Below are 24,437 nucleotides of genomic sequence, written 5' to 3'. Positions count from 1 at the left end.
CAGTACATGGTCAATTTGATTTCTTGTATTGTTGTCTGGGGACAAACACACACACACGAAAACGGGTCACAAAGTGCATAACTCCCATCCCATAAAATACATTGTGCTGGGAGGCTTTCCAATACTTGTGTTATTAGCTAGAGCAGTGGAACTGAATTTCATTCCATTGTAATTGTTAGTTATGTACTTTTCAGTTTCAGGTCCAAAAACATCCACTACCTTCCCCACTTTGGCATCAGTCTCAATTCTGATATTATGTTTGGGGCAAGTGTCCATAGTATTCTGGAACAAAATTATTGACATGTTAAGTTCTTCTTACCCGAGCTGGGCATGTAATTACTGGACAGGTAGTGTGTTACCAAAAATCTCTCTATGTATACACATATGCATTGTATATACACATGTATATAATATGCATTGACAGGAATGCAAACCAGATATTTTGGTAATGCACCACCTGTTTGGAGGTAACGAGCCCAGCTCTGCTTTTTACCATAGCCTTTACTTTGCTATCCTCTCATTTAGAAGCTTGAGAGATGAAATGATTTTACTATGGATATACCACACTACCCCTTGATTATGTCCTTTGTCCTCTTTACCATTAAATTGAGGAGCTTACACTAGCAGGAGGCACATAGTTGTGGCCAAAACAGTCACCATTTGGACCTTTGGGGCAGGTAATACAACCACTGCTGGGAATTAGAGAAGAGTGCTGTATTCAAACCCACAATTAAGTGAATGCAGCACATTTAAGATCATGCCACCAATACATTCTACCATAAAACAAGTTGGTAGAATCCTTGATGTAGCTAACTTCTTGTAATCCTGTTGCTCAAATTCCATATTTCCTTTGTTCTTCCATTATTGTATTTACACATCCAGTTTTATGCAATTACTTGTATTCCATAAAGGCATTTTCACTACATTTTTCCAATTCTATTGCCTATTTAGTTTCAGCCCAGTTATCCATGGAACCCATCATCCGAGGCTCTTGTTTGTTTTTACATAATTATTGTTACCTAAGGTTTTGTTGCAACAATGCTTCCAAGGTCAAGATACTTTCTCATATCAAGCTTCTGATTATAGTTCTATCATTGGGGTTCCTCCTTGGGGCCACATATTGTGGAGTTTCGTATTTCCCTTCAAATTCATATATATTTTACCTAAATGTAGTATACAGGAAAGGAGCAATGCTTGTTGGGTCCCATCTCCTATTCTCTAACCTACCTAGACTCAGATTCATGTACAGTTCCAACTTAATTGTTTCTGAACTTGTGTATTGGTGAAGCTTGGGATATATCACCTAAGCTATTCCACATATTCATGCATCTATATGGAAAACTATTTCTTTGCATCCTTTAGACATGCGGTCTTTCTAAATTCCCTCCCACGACCTCTTAAACCCCTATTTGATTTCAGAAGCAGGAATCTTAAATAAATCTGGTGAGGGAAACCTTACTTGTGTTTAATTGAGAGGCAGGGGGGAGAAAGTTGTCCCCAAGGTACTAAACAAGATAGTGCGTGCGGACTACCTCCATTGTAAAGGGGTTTGATGATGATTATAATGATGTTCCCTAGGCTGTTTGACTGAGCAGTCTGATCTCCATGAAGAATGACATGGCTGGAACAGGGATTTCTCATAAATCCCTTTTAGAGTATGTGTTGTTGGCATGCTTAAATGTGTACAATGCAGTCTTCCATGTGTTAGTATGGAGTGAAGTATTAAGTATTGGACAGATATCCATGATATGTTCATTCATCCACACTTGGTAGATAGGAAGATTCTTATAGAAGGTTGCTAAAACTGCTGTACACATCACAGCAGGAGCAGGTGTTGTTGTAATAGCAACTAGAATCCTTTTGAAGTCAGTAAGCAAACTCCTGCATCTCGCTGGCCGATATCCAGTATGAAAACAAAAAGGGGAATAGAAATCACATGAATGTACTGTACATATTTATTATATGGATAAGTTAGTCACACACCCTGACTGTACAAAATAATATTCACACATAGTAGTAGGTACACAGTGAAGGGTTTGAGATGGCATTGAGGATATGAGTACCTGTACTCTCTCTCCGTTAGGTGTTTTTATTTGGGTAAAAATAATCCGGGAGAATCCAACTGGGTTACTGATGCCCCTTCAATCCAACGACATTCAGATTTATTCTGGTTAATGTCAGGCAATTTCACTCAACATAACCTCCCTCTTCAGCGTAAGAAGAAATGTCCTGATATTAGCCAAAACCAAACCTGTTCATGACGACACTATACAGAAGGGGTTGACGTGTTTGCTAAAATGTACCAAGCTCCACCCAAGTTGTGTCGGATGTCCATAACCTGGCCCTCTCTAATTGCACCAATTATAGTACCTGGTCCTGTCAATGCTTGCCATCTTTCCATCTTTAGTGAATGTCGTAAACATTTACGAGGGCCAGTTCGGGCTTGTCATAGCCAAGCTCCTCTGGGGTGCTGATGCCCAGCTCCGACAACGTGGGCTGGATTTCCTGGAAAGAGAAGACGGACAGAAAGAAGTTACCCATCACTGTTTTTATGTCCACATCATCATTCTTCTGAAGGATGTACATACACACACACATACATACATGTGCTGTGTCTTATGACACTGCTTCTGATCCAGGGCAGTGGACAAGATGCAGGGATGACCAGTCATCCAGGAGGTGCCAAGATAAGAGGGAGGGAAGAGGGTAGAGGGGTGGAGTATGTAGGGGACAGAATGGGTGGGAGTGGTTTCTATGCCTTTGTCTTTTGGCTATATGTATGTATGTATGTATGGTGAAGGATGTAGCTACATAATTTTTCCCTATACAACCTTGTCTGGGGAAAACAAGGCAGAGAAGCACCACATGCAAAGATCATGTATACATACAGAGGCAATGCATGCAGCAAAATAAAACTTGTAAAGGCTGGGCCCAGCAGCCAGAGAACAGCTCCAGCATCTCTGCAAGTCAGAGGTTACTTTTTTCCATTTCATTGCACTCGTTATGCAAACATGAAATGCATAACCATCTTGTGACATACAGTGGGCTCACTGTATACAGTCAGACCTCGCCCAACACAAGTGCTGGGTTCTTTGGCCCGTCGTGCAGGACAAAATTCATGTTGGGTGTCTCGACTGGATTCATTTTGTAGTTATAGCGGAGTGACCCCAAATTCTGTGAACTGGCTTGATCGTGTTTTCTGTGCTTATTGTTACTCTGAGTAAAAGAGAATGAGTAATACACCAGTGGCTTTATATTTTATAATGCAAGTACTGTGATGAATCAATCATCATACCTCAGGCATCAGATGCTGTGCATGAGAATTTGACTCGTATTGAAGACACCTACTCTCCATGTATCTTTTGCACCCTTTCTTCTTGATCAACAAAGATCTATCTACAAAGGGCTTTTCCTCCTTATGAGAGAGGTACATACATACATCAAAGGCTTTTTCCCCTTCATAAGGGAGGTAGCCAAAAAAACAAAGGCATAGAAACCACTCCCACCCATTCCATCCCTAACATATTCCACTCCCCTCCACCCTCTTATCTTGGCACTTCCTGGATGGCCAAATCAAAAGGCATGCACCCATTCCCATTCCCTTTGCTTCCTCTTCCTCCACAAGGATCAGCTATTGATAGTTAATGACTGGAGAATCCACAGCCAGGTGTTGGCAATGGTCCTCTGACAGTGCCAACAGTCTAAGCATTGTTATATGTGGGGCATTATATAACAAAGTGATTGTGTTTTCTGCGTGGCAGTTGCACCTGGCCCAGCTGCCTGTGGCCAGGCCTACTGTGTGTTAATACATTCTTAATGCTGGTGGAGAGTAGAAGAAATAGAGGAGTATGTAGATCAATTTTATTCTTTTACTTCTTTTTTGGATTGATGGATGGATGGGGTGAAAGGGGTGATCAAGAGGGGGATGTCTGCTGAGGAAGGAAGGGAGAAGGCAGAAAACTGGGGTGATTGGAGAATGCCTGTATACAGATGATGCTGTGATGCATGGAAGAGAGTGGGTGAGGAATGCGAGTGGTTATGTGTGAATGATATTCTGATGCAGCCCAGAGTGATTTCTCCCCATCTTCAGTGTCACTGAGGGGATGTGGGTCACTGATTGAATGAAGACTCCTTGTTGTGGGTGTCCTGTGTCTTACTGCATTGCTTCTGACCCAGGGGGGCGATGGACAAGATGCAGGGATGACTTGATATCAAGGAGGAGCCAAGATGAGAGGGAGGGGTGGTGAATGGAAGTGGAATGTATGTGTATTTACCTAATTGTATTATACGGGAAGGGAGCTATGCTCGTGGTGACCCGTCTTTGTATCTTTCAGCATCAAGTTTATTCTTAAATTCGCGAATAGTATCTGCACACACTTTTTTCATCTAAGTTATTCCATATATCCAGTACTCTGTGAGGGAAGCTATTCTTTTTCCTATCTCTTCTATAGTTGTCCTTTTTTAGTTTCTCTTCATGACCTCTTCTTTTTCTATTGTCATTTTTTATTAAATCTTCTGTCAAGGATTTCCATTCCTTTCATGATTCTATATATAGTCAGTAGATCACCTCTTTCTCTTCTTTGCTCTAGTGTTGGTAGTTCTAGTTTCGATAATCTTTGTTTGTATGTTAATTTGGAAAGAGCTGGTGCCAACTTTGTTGTTGCTCTCTGTGTGTGCATGTGTGTGTGTGTATTTATCTAGTTGTATTTTACGGGCCTGGAGCTATGCTCGTTATGACCTGTTTTTGTATCTCTCTACATCTAGTTTGCTTTTGAATTCATGTATATTTCTGGCATTAATGGTTTCACTGTTCAATTTGTTCCAGACGTCAATCACTCTGTGTGGGAAGCTGTTCTTTTTCAGGTCTCTTCTATAGCTGTCTTCCTTTAGAGAGAGAGAGAGAGAGAGAGAGAGAGAGAGAGAGAGAGAGAGAGAGAGAGAGAGAGAGAGAGAGAGAGAGAGAGAGAGAGAGAGAGAGAGTGAGAGTGTGTGTGTGTGTGTGTGTGTGTGTGTGTGTGTGTGTGTGTGTGTGTGTGTGTGTGTGTGTGTGTGTGTGTGTGTGTGTGTGTGTGAGAGAGAGAGATATGGGCAGGAGTGGAATTATGCCTTTCAACTTTGGCTACTTCTCTCGCAAAGGAGTAAGAGCCCTTGATATAAGCATTTTTTTTTTTTTTTTTTGCAAAAATAATTTGAAAGACATTTTGGGCACAGCGAAGCCTTCACTTTAGCCTCCTCCCCCTCCCCCCGAATCATGACCATCCTGGAAAAGGCTATGTGCTCACCTGCAGAATATAGGGGTAAATCTCCTTCTGCTTTGAACCACACTTCTCACGGATAGCCTCAACAAAGCGGACGGCGAGGGCAAAGTCGTTCAGCCGGCGACAAGCACGGAGGGCGGAAATGATGATCTTTGGCTCGGGGATCAAGTCCATGCCACACAAGTCGTTCATCGCCTGCAAGCAAGCAAGCAAGGAAAGGATCAGAAATAACCAGATTACAATCAATTGCTATGTACATATATATATATATACACACACACAAAAACAATTAGTATAATAATAATATAAATTAATATCCAAGGGAAAGAGAAAAAGGGAGAGATAGGGATGGAAAGTGAGAGAGGAATAGAAATAGGGATAGGGGGAGGGGGAGGGGGGAGAAGGAAAGGAAAAGGGAAAGAGATAGGGAGGCAAAGGGAAAGAGATGGGGAGGGAGGGCAAGGGAAAGAGATGGGGAGGGAGGGCAAGGGAAAGATATAGGGAGGGAGGGCAAGGGAAAGATATAGGGAGGGAGGGCAAGGGAGAGAGATAGAGAGGGCAAGGGAAAGAGATAGATAGAGAGGGCAAGGGAAAGAGATAGATGGAGAGGGCAAGGGAAAGAGATAGATGGAGAGGGCAAGGGAAAGAGATAGATGGAGAGGGCAAGGGAAAGAGATAGATGGAGAGGGCAAGGGAAAGAGATAGATGGAGAGGGCAAGGGAAAGAGATAGATGGAGAGGGCAAGGGAAAGACAGAGATAGGGGGGGCAAGGGAAAGATATAGATAGGGGGGCAAGGGAAAGAGATGGGGAGGGAGGGCAAGGGAAAGAGATGGGGAGGGAGGGCAAGGGAAAGAGATGGGGAGGGAGGGCAAGGGAAAGATATAGGGAGGGAGGGCAAGGGAAAGATATAGGGAGGGAGGGCAAGGGAAATATATAGGGAGGGAGGGCAAGGGAAATATATAGGGAGGGAGGGCAAGGGAAATATATAGGGAGGGAGGGCAAGGGAAAGATATAGGGAGGGAGGGCAAGGGAAAGAGATAGGGAGGGAGGGCAAGGGAAAGAGATAGATGGAGAGGGCAAAGGAAAGAGATAGATAGAGATAGGGAGGGCAAGGGAAAGACAGAGATAGGGAGGGAATGGGAAAGGGAAAGAAAGATAGGGAGGGCAAGGGAAAGAGATGGGGAGGGTAAGGGTGGGAGTGGAGTATGTTGGGGATGAAATGGGTGGGAGTGGTTTCTATGCCTTTGTTTTTTTTTGGCTACCTCCCTTGAAAGGTGGGGAAAAGCTTTTGGTATATGTAGGAGCAAACTAGACACCGAGATAAAAAGACAGGTCACCATGAGCATAGATCCCCTTTCTGTATGATACAACTAGGTAAATACATCTACACACTCACTTACAGATATGCTCATGAACGCACACACACATCATCTTATAGACCAAAGGCTCACTCCCGTCCACCAGCCTTCCCCCCCCTCCCATCTTAGCTCCTCATGGAGGAGCTAAGATGGGAGGGGGGGAAGGCTGGTGGACGGGAGTGAGCCTTTGGTCTATAAGATGATGTGTGTGTGCATTCATGAGCATATCTGTAAGTGAGTGTGAAGATGTATTTACCTAGTTGTATCACACCCACTGCCCGGGTCGGAAGTGACACAGCACCACGCGTATGCAAACGTGGAATTATGTGGAAAGTGTGCAATAGAGTACATCCCTCCACTTACCTTGCGGGTTTCCCATCCATCAATGTCTGATCGGTTGAAGTAAGCTTCGTAGCGAGCATCGAACTCCTCGTCCGTTTCTGTCGACTGTTTGGACATTGCCCGTGTGCCTGCAGCTGTGGAAAAACGAGGCGCTTTTATTTCCTCCGAATGAAGATAACAAATGCATGCGGTTACTTCTGTCGAATCGTGATAATTGCCATGCCAATGATGATAATTCTAGTCTTGCACTACACTGACGGGGAACCCAAGAGGCTACAGGGGCGAGTAAAGGTCGTCAAACATCAACTTCGGTAAAACTCAAATTCTCGCAAGAAGCACCGGCTGCCACGTTATGAAGTATAAAGTCACTTCTGTATTACTTGTTCTTTCACTCCAAGTACTAATAAACACAGATAACGTGATCAAACTGGTTCACAGAATCCAGGGGTAACTCGTGTATATATATATATAAAAAAAAAAATCAAATATGCCAATGCCATCCTCATGTACCCACTCATGCCTGATGATGCCTGTGTAGGCATCATCGTACCAAAGCAGTTACACATATCTCGGTAGAAATGCCAGATTGCCATTTGTTGTTGTTGTTGTTGTCGTTCCCTAGACTGTCTGTCCGAGCAGTCCCGTCTCCCCAAGGAATGCCATAGCCGAAACTGGGTTTTCCCACAAATCCTTTATAGAGCGTATGTTGTGTTGTTTGCGTGCATGATTGTGTATAATGCAGTCTTCCATTATGTGTTGTATGGTATGGGGTGAAGTGTTACATCCTGGGCAGCTGTTGTTACAATGAGTGTCTTAATCTTACCAACTCGGGACAGGAACGGGCAAGTGTTCGTAGCTTCATGTATATAAGCAGAGAAGTGGTAGTACATCACTCAGGGAAAATGTATTGCTGACATGGGGCACCGCACTACGAGGCTTTGAGTCTCCTGTGAGGCAATTATGCAAGCGGCAGTTTGAGTCCATGTTGGTACCGTCTTAACCCCTTCCATGTGATGCCTACGTAGGCATCATGTGATGCGAGTAGGTATACGAGGATCCTAGCACTGGTGTCTTGATTATATTTATTTTGTAGATGTAGCTGAGTGACCACAATGGAAATGAGCTTACATTTTTTGTGTTATTCTCAGCAACTGTAATTGCTATTTTGAACTATGTGTTCTTTTCTTTATCTGCACTTCATGTATTCAATGCCAAATAATATTACTTACTGTATTCTGTGAACTGGCTCAAGTGCATTTTTTGTGGTTAAGATTCAGTGAAAGTGAGCAATACAGCTGTAACTTTGTATTTCATAATGAGAGTATTCTGATGCTTCGTCAGATCATCGTACATCAGGCAACCAATGCTGCCTATGAGAATGTGAGTCTGATGCCAGATGGTGTCCTGAGTACAGGCATGTCATTGTGGCTCTATTAAGGAGGCATGAGAGGAGCGACGGTAATTGGGGAGGAATAGGATAAGCTGGGAGTATTTAAGCTGTCATTTTATTTCTTTGCGAACACTGAAGAAGTCCTTCTAGGACAAACGTCAGTAATAAAACTCCAACGGTTTTTGCAATTCACCTCACCACCCTTCCACTTGTATGTGTGTGTGTGTGTGTGTATATATATATATATATGTTTAAGGGGTAGACTTATGTATGGGAGTTGTTGCTGAAGTATTGTGTGCATCTTGAAGGGCTTGTTTAGTAACCTGAATGTGTACATTTTTGTGTGGTATAGGTGCTTGTTATACACGTTCAAGTACAACCTTATTCAGTCGCATGCAACTGCCATCATGCATATTGTCTGGGCCTGGAGACAGACACTCTTCTGCTGTTGGAGAGGGAAGTACGGAGTTTTGGCTCCGAGTAATTGATTGGTCTTTGGAGGCGCAAGACAGGTGGTGGATGGTATTCAAGACATTTCGAGATTTTAATTTGGATTCGAAACTTGTGTGGCCATAAGATGATAAAATTTCTACCATTGTCTGCCATTTGCAAACGTGAAGTCAATTCTCCATATGTATTGACCTTGTTGTATCTTACGGGAAGGGGAGCTATGCTCATGGTGTCCCGTCTCTGTATCTCATAGCGTTTAAAATTGTGTATGGTTTTTGCCTACACCACAGTTTTGTCTAGTTTGTTCTATATATCCATCATTCTATGGAGAAAACCAATCTTTTTTTGGTTTCTTGTGTGATTCACCATGGCCTTGAATCACGTGTTGGACTCATCATCAATAGCTATTTCCTTCCTGGAAGAGCCGAGCTCATATATGACCAATCTATGGGTAATGCTGTGACCTTACATGCACACACATACCCAACTCCCCACCCACGAGAGCTGGAGTAATGACACCACAGTGATACCGAAATTATTTCAGCCCTGGGTGGGATTCGAACCCAGGCTGCTGTAGTGACAGACAGGAACTCTACCACTGCACCATGAGTTTTGTGTGTGTGTGTATTTACCAAGTTGTATTATATGGGAAGGGGAGCTATGCTAATGGTGACCCGTTTTTGTATCTCGCAAGATCAAGTTTGTTCTTTAATTCTTGTATTGTGTTTGCACACACCATTTATTCATCCAATTTGTTCCATATATCTATCACTCTGTGTGGGAAGCTGTTCTTTTTCAGGTCCCTTCTGTAGTTATCCTTTTTGAGTTTCATTGCATGTCCTCTGTCCCACTTTAATAAGCCCTCTCTATCAAGGCATTCTTTTCCTTTCATAATTCTGTAGATGGTTAGTAGGTCCCCTCATTCTCTTCTTTGTTCCAGGGTTGGCAATTCCAGTTCAACCAGTCTTTGTTCATATGTCAGGTTTGAATGTGTTGGGACCAACTTTGTCGTTGCTCTTAGTATTCTTTCTAATTTTCTTAGATTTTTTTATGTACTGGGTGACCATATCAGCGCTGCATATTCCAGTTTTGGCCTCATCAGTGTTTGTAATATTTTCTTGATCATTTCCTTATCCAGGTATTTAAAGGCCACCTTAACTGATCTCAACAAGTTGTATGTTTCTCCGACTATTTTATTTATATGTTTATCTGACGACATGTCTTTGGTGATGATTACTCCTAGTTCCCATTAAGAATTTACTTTCTTTACTTCTTTTCCATCAATTTTATACTGTCCTGTTATTCTCTTCTTGCTTTTTTTTTTCCAAATTCAATTATACTGCACTTCTTGATGTTGAATTCTACCTCCCATCTCTTGCTCTGCTCTGAGTCTATTCAGATCCCTCTGCAATGAGTCACAGTCTATAATGGAGTTTATTCTCTTGAATAATTTTGCATCATCTGCAAAGCAGTTCATGAACTTTCAATGCCTTCGACCATGTCATTTACATATATAGCAAACATTATCGGAGCTAGTACTGATCCCTGTGGGACGCCACTACTCGTTTCTTCCCATTTTGAGTATTTGTCTCTGAACACCACTCATTTTTCTTCTATGTAGGAAGTCCTCCATCCAATTCAATAGTTTTCCATGTATGCCCCCTATTGTTTCCAGTTTATATAGTAATTTTCTGTGTGGTACCTTATCAAATATGTGTGTGTGTGTGTGTGTGTGTGTGTGTGTGTGCGCGCGCGCATGCGCGTGTGTACCTAGTTGTGTTTCTTGAAGGCAGATACAGTAGTTTGAAATACTATGAGCTCATTTACCCAGTATGAGACAAGTCCAAGACAGTCCCTGATTGGTTGGTTGATTTGGTGTTTGGACTGGGCATTCCAACTATTGGCATAGGTAGAAAGAAGGTTCCAAAAGGAAAATGTGGATCAACATTGTCACACACTGATCTCGAAGCGAGTACAAGGCAAAGTCCTGCAGATAGACAGTTTGGTTTCATTTGACAAATGTAGGGTTTCTTGTGTAATGAACTACCGAGAGGGTTGAGGAGGTATAGGGCCGGCAATTGAGCGTACAGTCCTCTTCCACCACCCACAAACTCATCCCAGAACAGGGATTATTAACTGGGGGGGGGAGCCTCAGGAGACACAGAAATTTGACCAGTTATGTGTTATTTTCTTAAAAAATGGGTCAGTAATGTAAAGGTAAGTTTGCGAGACAATGCAGAAGTATTGTTCTTACTAACTCTTATTTTCAAAAGTCTGCCAGGCATATCAGTTTTCCTATGTATTGAACCCCGCCCTCTCTTCAAGGGGGAGGTCTATAGATACAGGGGAGGGGGGGGCATGGAAGAAAAGAACAGTTCCTAGAGAGCATATTCACCAATTTCATCTTTTCCCCCCATTTAATATATATATATATTTTTTTTTATCTGTGATGCACTGAGGGGGTGAGTGGAGTATAGGTAGAGAGGGATAGGGAGTGGTTGTGCATGAACAATATTTTACAGCCAGAAGGGTTTTCTCCCCATCTTCAATGTTTCTGCACAAGGGGATGGAGGGAGGGGGTATTACCGATTAAATGAAGCAGCCTTGTCATGGATGTGACGTGTCCTGAGCTACATTGCTTCTGACCCAGGGTGGTGGACAAGATGCAAGGATGACACATCATCCGTGAAGAGCCAAGATGAGAGGGAGGGAGGGAGGGGTGGGGAATGGGAGTGGAAATGGGTGGGAGTGAAAATATGCTATTTGACTTTGGGTACCTCCCTTGTAAGGAGGAAAAAAGCCCTTGGTATAAGTATATATATTCACCATAGTCTTTGGATCACGTGTTGGACTCGTGATCGACAGCTATTTCCTTCCCGGAAGAGAGCTCAGAGCTTGTACATGACCTATCTATGGGTAATGCTGTGACCTTACATGCACATATGCACACACAACTCCCCACCCACAAGAGTTGGAGTAACGACCCATAGGGCAGTAATACCGAAATTATTTCAGCCCTGGGCAGGATTTAAACCCTGACCTCTGTACTGGCAGCTAGGAACTCTACCAACTGTGTGTGTGTGCACATGTGTGTATACTTACTTTCGGTAATTGTGTCTGTTAATGACACGGCTGAAGTCGGCTTCTGCACGTTCCAAGTTGTCCTTGGTTCTGTACTGCTTCTGGCAGGGTGTTGTGGTGGCTGTAGGGGTATCCTGGTATCAGTGGATGGTCTGGTAACCCATCCAGCCATTAGTCCAGCTTTCTCTTGAAAGTCTCCAGGCTAGTATCTGTCTGGTCCCGGAGAACTCTTGAGAGGCAGTTGAACAAACGAGGTCCATTATGAGTGAAGGAGTTGTGTTTTATTGTCCTCACTCTTTGTATGGAGCCTACAGTACTCTTTATGTAGCAGAGTCTTCCTTTTCTCGGATGATAGTTTGACACTATCCCCACATTTGGCACTCTGCCCTCCAGGATTTTCCACACATAAATAATTATATACCGTTCCCTTCTCCTCTGCAGAGAGTACAGTTTTAACTGGCTTAGTCTTTCCCAATAGTTTAGGTGCTGTACTCCCTGAATTTTTGCAGTGAAGGAACGCTGGATAGCTTCTAGGTTGGCTATTTCTTGTACTTTGTATGGAGACCATAGCTGGCAGCAGTACTTGAGCTTTGGGACTACCAGACACTTCCATAGGGTCTTCAGGCACTGTCCTTCTCTGGAGTTGAAAGTTCTGAGCACCCACCCACTCAAGTTTCTTCCTGCTTCTATTATTTTATTGATGTGGTGTGAGAATGTTGCATCATCACTCATGTGTACTCCCAGGTCTTTGACATGCTCTTTTTCTGTGATGAGTTGGCCGTTATACTTGTGGCTTGTGGAGTTTTTGAGGTCTTCATTTCTCCCATAGCGTACAAGTTCAAATTTCTCACCATTCAATGCCATGTTGTTTGATGCTGCCCAAATTTGTATTTCGTTGAGGTCCTTCTGAGTATTTGCTGCATCTTCTGGGCATGTTATCTGCCTTATCAGCCTGGTGTCATCGGCAAAAGAGGATGCTTCAGTATACTTCAGTTTCTCATCAATATCTCCTACATGGATAATGAAGAGGAGTGGCCCTAGCACTGATCCTTGTGGTACACCACTTTTTACTCTACTGGGCTCGGACAGTTCGCCTTGGACAGATACTTGTTGAGTTCTACCTGTTAGAAAACTGTGCAACCATCTTCCAAGTGAGCCCATTATTCCGTGATTTTGTAGCTTATGTAGGAGAATGCCATGATCTACCTTGTCAAAAGCCTTGACGAAATCAAGGTAGATCACGTCAGCATTCCAGCCATCTTGTGTGCTTTCAAGGATCCTCTCATGGTGCTTGAGTAGCTGGGACAGACACGATTGACCCTGCCTGAAACCGTGCTGTCCATCATTGAAGGCTTTCTTAGTTTCCAGGAACTCCACCATCCTCTTCCTTATGATTCTTTCACATAATTTCACAAGGTGAGAAGTTAAGGCTACTGGTCTGTGTTTGCTTGCCCGACCTCTACTACCTCCCTTATGTATGGGTGTGATGATGGAAGTCTTCAGCGTAGTAGGAACTGTGCCAGATTTTATTGATATGTCCCAAAGCATCTGAAGTGGTTTTGCTAGCTCCTGTCCACAGTTTCTTAGTAGTTGTGCGTGGAAACCATCCGGTCCCGCTGCCGTGTCAGGTGGAATAGCTTTTATTGCCTCTGTTATGTCCTGTTCACTGATCTTGATTGATGAGAGTATTTGGGGGCTGTTTGGGGAGTCTGTAAAGAAAGTTTTTGCATCTTCTACCATCTTCTCTTTCTTTGGGTCACTGAAGACACTCTCATACTGTGACCTAAGTATATTTGCCATTTGCTTGGGTTCTCCATTCTGTACACCATTCAGATCGTAAAGAGGCCCAACTACTGATCTGTTCTTTAACTTCTTTTTGGCGTACGAGAAAAAGTATTTTGGGTTATCCCTTATCCGCAGTATTGCTTCTAGCTCTTCCCTCTGGTGTTGCTCTTCATGGGATAGCTTAATCTTTTACTTAATCTCTTCTACATGAGATTTAATTTTCTCCTAGGCTGGTAGATAGTGTGTTTTGCTCAACCTGATGCTGCATGAATGCCTCTTTCTCATGAGGATTTTGCGGTCCCTAGGGATGATACTTCTTTTCTTGTTTCTTGTTTTCTTTGGTATATGTTTGGAGCAGATTTCCCAACATCTTTCAACTATTTCCCTGAGAATATTGTCCACATTTTCCTTTTGTTGTTGTTGTTGTTGTTGTCGTTCCCTAGACTGTCTGTCCGAGCAGTCCCGTCTCCCCAAGGAAGGCCACAGCCGAAACTGGGTTTTCCCACAAATCCTTTATAGAGTGTATGTTGTGTTGTTTGCGTGCATGATTGTGTATAATGCAGTCTTCCATTATGTGTTGTATGGTATGGGGTGAAGTGTTACATCCTGGGCAGCTGTTCACAACACGGTCATCCAGCCTCTTCTGGTAGCTTAGAAGTGCTGGGTGGTGACCGCATCGCAGTCTGGCCAAGTGGACTCTGTCCTTTTCGTGGGAGAGAGGATTCAGAAGGGTGGATATCAGGGGGTCTGGCATGCAGCAGTGTGTTGTCTTTCAGTGTGTTAATGGAGCGGTGAGTGATATGATTATGAATATGTTTCCGGAGGCTGGTATTTGGTGGTTGTGGAGGAAGAGAAGAGAGTATCTGTGCGTAATAAAGGTCTTTGGGTGTAGTTTTAATGTTTCTTGGTGTGTGTGGGTGTTCTGCTATGTAGTGTAGTGGGTGTGATGTGTTTGTGGTGGCTGCAGCAAGTGTTTGTGTGCCTCTCATGTCGAGGTGGTCCTTGACTTTGAGGACTTTTGTTTCATGGTGTAAATGGTCTGTAGGTGTTGTATTTGTGCAGCCTGTAATTGTTTTTAGGGCTTTGTTTTGTATGATTTGAAGGGTGTTGTGGTGTGTCTCACTGAGATTAGGAGCCCATGCAGGACTCGCATAATTCATCACTGAGCGTATGCATTGTTTGTATATTGTTATATTAGTTTCTTTGTTTTGTCCAAATGTTGTTCCAGTGATTGACTTAAGTGCGTTAAGTCTAGGTGTGCATTTGTTTTTTATGTTTGTGAGGTGTTGTTTGAAAGACATGGATGTATCGTATGTTACACCAAGAATTTTCGGTGTGTTTGTGTGTGGTATTAGAGTGTTGTTGATGTAGAGATGAGGTATGTATTTGTGTTCTTTTGTCCAGTTGGTGAGAAGTGTTGCTGTAGATTTGGTTGGAGCTATTTTGAGTGTTTGTGATGAACCATGTGTTGAGTGTGTCAAGGTAAGGCTGGATTATTTCTGCAGCTTTGTCTGTGTTACGATGTGTGCATGTGATTGTTATGTCGTCTGCGTAGGAAGAGATTTGTATTTCTGAGGTGTCTGGTGTGGGTAAGTCATGCATGTATAGATTAAATAATGTGGGGGATAGAACTGAGCCCTGTGGTACTCCGTTCTTAATGTTTCTTATGTGCGATGATTGGCCATTATATGACACATGAGCATTCCTGCCTGCCAGATAATTGGCCAGCCATCTTTTGGTGTTATTGTGCATGTCTGTGTTATATATTTTATTTGTTAGGTTGTGGCGGGGGATAGCATCAAAAGCTTTACTAATGTCCAATGTTATAAGAAGTGTTCTGTGGTGGGGCCTATCTGAATTGATGCCATCTAAAATTCTTTGTGAGGTTTGTCAGAAGAGTGTTTGTGGAGTGTAGTGGCCTAAAACCGTGTTGTGAGTCAGCAAGGGGAATATATGGTGTGACAAGTTTAAGTATTAGGCGTTCAATGACTTTAGAGGGGGTGCAGAGAAGTGTGATTGGGCGGTGCGATGTTGGGATTGTTGGGTCTTTGTTCGGTTTTGGAATGGTGATTATTTTACCATGCTTCCAGATGTCGGGTATAGTGTTGTGTGATGTGAATAGCTGTAGTTTGCAATGTTTGTGAGTGCGTGTATACCTTGTGGTCCAATGTGTTTTAGGTGGATGTTGCTTATGTTATCAGGGCCACAGGCAGATGAGTGCTTGAGATTATGCATTATGAGTTTTGTCTGACTGTCTATGAAGGGTGCATAGTCTGAGTCTGTGGGGAAGTCTTTCTTACGTCGAATGGTGCGTCGGTCGTCAGGGTGAGATGTAAGATGGCTCGTCTGTGCAAAATGACGTATGAGTGCGTTTGCTTGTTGTCTGTTTGAGGGTAGATTATCTGTTGTTGTGATTATTGCTGCGTGAGAGCGTGTAGTGTTAGTGTTGGATAGTGTGATGCTGTTGAGTGTTTTGTACAATTTGCTGGTGTTTGTTTTGTGATCAAGTGTATTGATAAAGTTTTGCCAATTTTGTGTTTTTTGTTCATGTATTTTATTGGCAATCACAGTGTTTAGTGTTTGTATTTGGTCTGCTATGTTTTGAGGGATAGGTGTGGGGGTATCGTGTTTAAGTGTGTCATGTTGTCCGATGAGGCCTTGGATTTCTGGTGTGAAGTTGGGGTTGTGTGATTTTCTGTTGCCTCTAGGGATGTATCTCTTGTCTGCGTTTTGTATGATTGTATTAAAAGCGTGCACAGCATTGTTTATGTTTGTGATTGGTGTACTGTTAAGTGTTTCAAAATGTTGTTCTGTCTCTTCAGTAAAGGCTTCCCAGTTAGCTCTCTTGTAATTGGTGTAAGTGTGTCTGTGGCCAGCTGGGGTGCATCTTGTTTTGGTGGTGATGATGATTGGAAGGTGGTCAGAGCCAAGGGCTCCGACCACTCTCCATGATGTTGTTGGGGTTAGGCAGGGGGAGCAAAAGGTGATATCAGGAGAGGAGGGAGTGTAGTGTATGTGTATGATTATGCGTGTTGTTCATGATAGTCAATGAGTCGAATTGAGTCTGTATATCAAGCCCTCTGTCTGTGTCAGGGTTGTCGACATACCAGGCAGACGACTTGGCGTTGAAGTCACCACCCATGATCAGGTTGGGGATTGAGGTTAGTTGGCTAAGTTGAGGTCTGAAGGTGTTTGGAACTGTGGGGGATGATTGGGGGGGAATGTACATGTTAACTATTGTCAGTGTTGAATTGTTGCCTGTGCGGATATGAATGGATTGGGTTTCTGTTGTGTTATCTGTGGTAGGGAGGAGAATTTTGGTTGTGGCACTTGTGTCCACAAAACAGATGGAGTGGTGGATCAGGGTGATGAGTCCACCGCCATTGCCGTCAGTCCGGTCTTGTCTGATGGTGGTGTAATTATGAAATGATGGTGTTTTGTGTGAGTGTCTTAGTTTTGTTTCTTGTAAAATCGCAATGTGTATGTTGTGTTGTTTAAGAAAGTGTTCAAGTTCATGTTTTTTAGTGTTAATACCGTCAATGTTGTGTTGTAATATGTTGATGTTGTGTGTTTTGTATGTTGCCGTTTGGGGTTGAGGTTGGGGTGGTAGTGGGGAAGGTGTAGGATCTGTGTCAGAGGGGTGGAAAGGAGAGATCGGGGACAAAGGAAGGGGAAGACTAATCGGGGGTAAGGGCAAAGGGAAATTGGGAGTGGGTAAGGGTGTTGGCTGTGGTTGGGGAGGTGGGAGTGGGGTTACTGGAGGGCAGGTAGAACATGTCAAGTGTGTGTATTGGTTTGTGTCAGCAAGTGTTGTACAAGTGAGGTGGGCCCAGTTTTTGCACATATTGCACTGAACTGAGCCCTTTGTCTGTCTGCTCGAAGTAATGGGTTTAGAGCATGTTGGGCATGTGTATTTTGTGGTGGGCCCAGGATTGCTCTCTACATCTCCGGCTAAAAGTAGAAGAAGAGGGGTGATCGCCAGAAAATCATCCCTCAGTGCAGAAAAGACGTAACATTGGATGTTGGAAAAAAAGGATTGTGGTACTCCCCCAGGTAGGCGTAGCTCCTCCTTGGGGATCGGTGCCATCTGCGTAGAGCTGATGGCCAGGGGTGGTTGCTGCTGATTGGCCCCCAACTCTTGGGGTTGGGGGGTGGTCCCACGACGTAGACGTTGCAGCTCCAGGACCTTTTCCTTTTGTAGGCGAGCCTCCCAGTTTATGGCTTTTATCTCTGCTCTTATTTGGTCCCAGTTTATATTCTTATTATAGCAGTTTAGGTTTCCTAGGTGTTCCCCTTGTGCAGCTCTCCTCTCGTGATCCTTTCGTTTGTCGACACACGTTGTTTGTACATACATACATATACCAAGGCTTTTTCCCCCTTACAAGGGGGGTAGCCAAAAAGGGAAAGGCATAAAAAAACTCCCACCCATTTCATCCCTACATACACTCCACACCCCTCCCACCCTCCCTCTCATCTGAGCACCTCCTCGTTGTTTGTACTAATATACATTTGTGGTCTGACAGAATGGTGTCTCTTATTTCGCAAGAAAAGATTAAATTGTTACTATTTGTCAACATTAGGTCTAGTACGTTTTTTCCTCTGGCAGGCTCTCTGCTTTCTTGGAGGAGGAAGTATTTGTTTATCACATTAATCAGGGCTAGGGATTGTTGCTTCTCCTCTAGCGTGCCACCGAGAATTTTCATATTTGGCCAGTTTATGTGCAGGAGATTAAAGTCCCCAAGGATCACTACTTCTGTTGTGCTTTTTGGCAGGGTATCCAAAACCCCCCTCATCCTTACAAGTATTTCTTCAAACTGGTCCGGAGTTGTATTTGGTGGTCTATATACTGTTAGTCCGGAGTTATATTTGGTGGTCTATATACTGTTGGTCCGGAGTTGTATTTGGTGGTCTATATACTGTCATTACTAGCATGTCGAGACTTTTTATGTAGATCTTCAGGAGTTCTACTGTCCCGTATGAGAGAGATTCTACATCTTCGATACATGCTGCTAGATCATTTCGCGTATATATTATGACTCCTCCGTGGCTTCTGTTTTTTCTGTCTGCCCTGTATATGGTGTAGCCATCGATGGTAATCTAAATCTCTGCATCTAGCATTACTCCATTTATTAGTGTTCCCCACCCAAAAACCCGATTTACCACACATCCCCCCAGATCGTTCGGGAGATGTAGGCATAAGTGCATAACTTCAATAATCAATTACTTAATAAGTATGCATTTGCAACGGAAATAATGTACACCATCGTTCATATCACATTTCTCACCAGAAACACATAAGCCACATATCAAAATTCTATGGTGGGGTGAAACTATAAATTGACCAAAGGGACAAATGTTAAAAGATCTGCATTAATCACAGTTATTAATTTTCATCAATATAATATTTAATATTGGTAATGCTTGTCCTGCTTATAATCATAATGAAAACTAAAAATTATTCACTTCATTTTTTTAACTTACGTGTTAACTTATCAACACTCGCTATGATATTCTTTATAAATATTGCATCTAAAAATTGAAGTGCAATATTTATTATATTAGGAAGTAAAAGTAATAAAAAAAAAAATGCACATCCTTGAATGCAGGTTGGCCTACTAAGACTTAAAACTCTTATTTTTCTTATATCATAACTTAATTTCGGTAATACTAACCTGCTGGAACCCTGACGGTGGTAAGTAGCATTGAACTACGGGCCATATTTCCCAATTTTCCTACTGTGCTGCGCAGCATTTTGGTGGATGTGTAGAGTAGCCGTTCCGGTAACGATGACGAAATGGAGTATCAGCTGAAACAGATGGGGCAATATGTAAGCAACACATATGTTCCGGAAGAATTAACTTTTATTATATGTTGTCAGGACAAGGGGAAATTTTCAAAAATAAGTTGCTAAGATAGATATATAAAAATATTCTTATTTTTTGTAACTAATTATAAATAAAATAAAAAACATGTAACATGATGTAATAACAAAATTAAGAATTACAAAGGAAGTAGTTCGTAGAACTTATATTATTAGTCACGTACGATTGAATCAATGAATTAATTGTTCTTAAACTGCTCTGAACACCCTAAAATTAATTTTTATCTTACTAACTAAGAGTTTCTTAATAAATCCGAATTTCTACATTGAAATCCAGCTCTAGATATTCAAAATGATTGATTTTACTTAATATTTCCCTATAATCTTTTCATAGACCTCATGAATTTTGGTTGTTTACATTTGTCCAAGATAAGCTTGGACCCAGAATTGACACAGAATTAGCAGATCGAGACTACACTGAACTGTCATCATGTCAAGTCTCCAAAAAACGGTTTTAAAGAATAAGATGCCTACAATGCGACCTCCTATGATATCAGGAACTGGCCTGGGAAGGTTAGATATACATTATTAACTTTGGGGACGCTGTTTTTGTTTTTGAGGTTTACTGATTTGTAATTTAATGCTATGTAAACTATTTAGTTGGCGTTGATGTTAGTAATGGGTGACTGCATTCAGATTTTGACACATATATGGATGGGGAGAAATGTGTATAGTGTTTGAGAGCCTGTTATTTCCTATGGTAGAATTAAAGGAAATTGTCACAATTAATTGTCTTTATGATTTATCATAGTTTATCATAAACTGATAAATCCATAAACTTTATGGGAAATCATATTAAGTGGCTAACAGTGTGAATGCTTATAATTATCATATTATGGACAATGCAAACATGGCTTTTTTATAGTCATTGTATAATAACTTATTGTTTTTTTTTGTAGTATGGCTTGCAGTGTTTACATTTGATCTGATTTATGTATATTGGTGTACATACATTACTTTTCTTTTTCAGTTATTACCATTGATCAATCATTTCCATTATAGGTGATGCACATTTTTATACTGTAGTCGGTAGCTGAATATTTTAACAAGTTTTGTTATCTCATTAGTCGGTAGCAGAATATTTGAATAAGATTTATCTCGTTTGTAACAGAGATTAGGTCTGGGGGGCATAAACATAAGCATTCCTGGAGTATGCTGGTTCAGTCTAGCAGTACAGTATGCCCCTTGACCCCTGCCATGGTTTATCTATATGCCATAAACTTTTTTTTTTTTAAGTGCCCACCTATGTGATATAGCATTAGAAAATTAAATATTAATTTTGTAAATTATAATACACTACAAAGCCCTCTGTGAGGGGCACTGTCCTAGCCTCCCAATAGGGGAGGGAGTGTGACGTTAAACCATATCATCATCATAATACATCAACGTAATAAATATTTTTCTTGGTGGAAATTAATAATAGAAAACTTTGCGTAAATGAACGAAGTCATGTAGACTCCTTTAGACACCATTTTTGTTTAGATTCGGAGCTCAAAGACGATGACATCCCTGATGTCCTCTAGAATTACAGGTACCACATATCTAAATGCAGGTTAGGTTCTGTAAGTAGATTAGATTAGACAAATTTATCATACTTTAATTTTGTTCCACCTCTGCATCAACCAAAACCAAGATGGTGTCTCAACCAGTCGAAGTAGCTACATTTGTTTGTTAATAGCTTTTACCAACTTTTTCTGTTATTTATTTCTGCCAAGAATAATGTATACTACATTGATGTATTATAATTTATAAAATTATTATTTATCTCTTGCTATGTTGCATAGGTATGCACTTCTAAAAATTTACCGCTTTTTCCCCGTTACAAGAGAGGTAGCCAAGTCAAAGGCATGTAGTACCCACTCCCAACCATTCTGCTTCCTTCCATCACCTTTTCCATCCCCCTCCTCTCATCTTAGATCTACCACCCATTCTGCTCCCTTCCACCACCCTATCCACCCTACTCTTATCTTAGATCCTCATTAATGACGAGTCATCCCAGTATCCCTCCCGCTGCCCTAGGTCAAAAACAATGCAGCGATTGACCTGTCATGGTCAACACTGTTAAATGAATTGCTGAGAACCCCACGCACAGTCGAGCTAAAATAATTTGAACTTTTGACAATAAAAAAGTACCGGTCATTTCTTTTGTCGCATTTGGCTTGGGAGAGATGTAGAGCAAATTGTGTCGCCCGACGAGGTGAGTGTACCTTGCCTGTGCGAGGTGACAACATATTCCTTTAATTTGTCCGTCACCACACCATTTGATTCACATTGCACCACGTAACCCGAGTCGTAGGAGACACAGAAAGCACAGAATATATTTTCTCACATTAGTATCGGTCTTTTTCAGACAATATGACATAGTCTCTTTCCTAAGTGACCCGTCCTAGATAACACAACAGAGATTCTTCCGTTAGTGACTTTCAGACTAACCTGGCGGCTACGGCCAGATTGTAATCCTCCTGCAAGAGATACAACCTTAATATTGATTGGCTTATAGCCTCCTCCTCCTCCTCCTCCTCCTCCTCCTCCTCCTCCTCCTCCTCCTCCTCCTCCTCCTCCTCCTCCTCCTCTTCTTTCACCTCCTCCTGCAAGAGAACCTTAACATTGATTGGCTTATAGCCTCCTCCTCCTCCTCCTCCTCTTCCTTCATCTCCTTCTTCCTCCTCCTCATTTACCTTCTCATCTTCCTCCTCCTCCTCCTCCTCCTCTTCCTTCACCTCCTTCTTCCTCCTCCTCATTTACCTTCTCATCTTCCTCCTCCTCCTCCTCTTCCTTCTCCTCCTCATCTTCCTCCTCCTCTTCCTCCTCCTCCTCCTTATCTTCCTTCACCTCCTCCTCCTCTTTCTCCTTCACCTCCTCCTCCACCTCCTCCTCCTCTTTCTCCTCCTCCTCCTCCTCCTCCTCCACCTCCACATCTTCCTTCACCTCCTCCTCTTCCTCCTCCTCCTTGCCAGACTATTTTATTCACCCTCTCCTCCTACTCCTCCTTGCCAGACTATTTTATTCACCCTCTTCCTCCTCTCCTCCTCCTCCTCCTCATCTTCCTTCACCTCCTCCTCCTCCTTCTCCTCTTCCTCCTCTTCCCTGTATGGAGTACTGACGCACAAATTTGATGCCGTCAATCTTTTTAGGTACAAAGCACCCCTTAGGACCATAGTCACACCATATTTGTTTTTGATTGGAGATTATTTTCTTCTCAAAGAAAAAAAAAATTGCTTTCGACTACTATCTTTCCTTTCTATTAAAACTAAACTAAGCATGAATCCATTGTAGAAAAAACCCCCTCCCCCTCGCATGTGTGCTGTATTATACACAGAGCTGGGCGCCTTACCACCAGACAGTAGGTAGTGCGTTAGTAACACAAGTGCCAAGCTCTAGGTATTTTGTGTTTTAGAAATGGGAATATTAATGATGTACTTTAGGTTGTTTTATTGAGAATATTTGTAAGAAGTAAATATTTCTCCATTTAATTTTTTTTTTTTTTTTTTTTCCCATCTAAATCATTCTAAAGGAAATTAAAATCGGTAACACATTGATGGTAATGCATTGTTTGACGGTAACGCATCCAGCTCTGATTATATAGCATATGTCCTCCTCCTCTCTCACTTGTGTAACAGAGGTGGGAGGAAGTAAACGTGAGTTTTTCAGTTGTATTATTCACGTAGTTGAGATCTGGAGTTACATTTCAAGTTATTTTGTATTGTACAGCATATGCCCTTCTCCTCCCCTTCCGCTTGATTGACAGAGGTGGAAGGAAGACCGGCTTAGGACGTGGTGCACGGAGGGACTTCACCCCGCTCTCGTGGAATGGCTACTGGGACAAACGAGAAGACGTGGAAGTGGAAGGTGGTGACGTGTTCAGGGTGTACCGTCGTGGCACGTTGGGGCCGCTGCTAGTTCTCCTCCACGGCGGTGGATACTCGGCCTTGACCTGGTCGCTCTTTGTGGTTAGTGAGAGTTCTTTGTTTACTTTGTTCCTACCTCTGGTCATGGTTAGTGAAATGACCCTCTTTTTATTCTTAGGTAAAAGATGGTACTTCATTATTTTTTTATTTTTTATTTAATTTATTTTTTCAAATCAGTGAGTCATGTTGCATCATTTATATTCCTTCATTTAATTTCATAATAATAGCATTACCCTTTTTTATTCTTAAAAGATGATGTATGGGGCAGAAACATGGAACATAAGAGAGGAAGAGAGAAGGAGTTTGAATGTGTTTGAGATGAGGTGTCTGAGAGGTATGATGGGGGTTACTAGGCTAGATAGAGTGAAAAATGAGGAGGTGAGGAGGAGAACAGGGGTGGAAAGAGAGTTGGGAGATAGGGTTGATGAAAGAGTATTAGGATAGTTTGGACACATGGAAAGAATGAATGAAGAAAGACTAGTAAAGGGGGTATGGAAGGCAGATGTGGAGGGAGTGAACATGAGGGGACGTCCTAGGATGAGATTGATGGATGGGGTGAAGGGGGCTTTGGGGAAGAGAGGAATGTCTGCTGAGGAAGGACGGGTGAATGGAGAATGGTTGTATATGGATGATGTTGTGATGCATGAGGTGGAATGGGTGGGGGGATGGGGGTGCGGTAGTATGTATGGGCAAAATTTGACGCAGCCCGAAGGGATTTCTCCCCGTCTTCTCCTTTTCTGCATGGGGGGACAGAGGGGGGGGGGGGGGTCACCAATTTAATGAAGCGGCCTTGCTGTGGATGTGCTGTGCCTTGCGACACTGCCTCTGACCCAGGGCAGTGGATGAGGTGCAGGGATGACCCGTCATCCAGGAGGTGCTAAGATGGGAGGGAGGATGGAGGGGAGTGGAGTGTATTAGGGATGGAATGGGTGGGAATGTTTTTATGCCTTTTTCTTTTTGGCTACCTCCCTTGAAAGGGGGAA

At 42.5% G+C, this 24,437-nt stretch overlaps 2 protein-coding genes across 3 annotated transcripts in view; one reads left to right on the top strand and one right to left on the bottom strand.

Annotated features, from left to right (window-relative positions):
- Positions 1-1,941: 1,941 nt before the first annotated feature.
- COX5A (Cytochrome c oxidase subunit 5A) lies at positions 1,942-19,497 on the bottom strand. Its single transcript, XM_076196020.1, has 4 exons — positions 19,338-19,497; positions 6,981-7,093; positions 5,283-5,453; positions 1,942-2,505 (listed from the first exon to the last, which is right to left on the bottom strand). The coding sequence occupies exons 1-4, from the start codon at positions 19,414-19,416 to the stop codon at positions 2,404-2,406; spliced, it is 465 nt and encodes a 154-aa protein (XP_076052135.1). The 5' UTR covers positions 19,417-19,497; the 3' UTR covers positions 1,942-2,403.
- A 277-nt stretch (positions 19,498-19,774) lies between these two features.
- Positions 19,775-24,437, top strand: part of LOC143031768 (protein phosphatase methylesterase 1) — a 54,328-nt gene continuing 49,665 nt past the window's right edge. The window contains exons 1-2 of one of the 2 annotated variants that reach the window (XM_076196018.1): positions 19,775-20,059; positions 23,295-23,496. In XM_076196018.1, coding sequence (XP_076052133.1) covers positions 19,977-20,059; positions 23,295-23,496 — 285 coding nt within the window. In that variant the 5' untranslated portion in view covers positions 19,775-19,976. The remainder of the gene's footprint in view (positions 20,060-23,294; positions 23,497-24,437) is intronic. The other variant, XM_076196019.1, reaches the window with a different exon arrangement.

Source organism: Oratosquilla oratoria, chromosome 12 (assembly GCF_046742065.1).
Source record: "Oratosquilla oratoria isolate Oo_2021 chromosome 12, ASM4674206v1, whole genome shotgun sequence".
Lineage (NCBI taxonomy): Eukaryota > Metazoa > Arthropoda > Malacostraca > Stomatopoda > Squillidae > Oratosquilla > Oratosquilla oratoria.
This window is presented reverse-complemented; position numbering and strand designations above follow the sequence as displayed.

Bases quoted from the DNA above. Each gene is read 5' to 3' on its own strand.
- COX5A (XM_076196020.1), bottom strand. From the start codon at position 19,416: ATGCTGCGCAGCACAGTAGGAAAATTGGGAAATATGGCCCGTAGTTCA. The intron at 7,094-19,337 runs GTTAGTATTACC...GTTTTTCCACAG, and splicing joins CACCGTCAGGGTTCCAGCAG to CTGCAGGCACACGGGCAATG. The intron at 5,454-6,980 runs GTAAGTGGAGGG...GCTTGCTTGCAG, and splicing joins ATGGATGGGAAACCCGCAAG to GCGATGAACGACTTGTGTGG.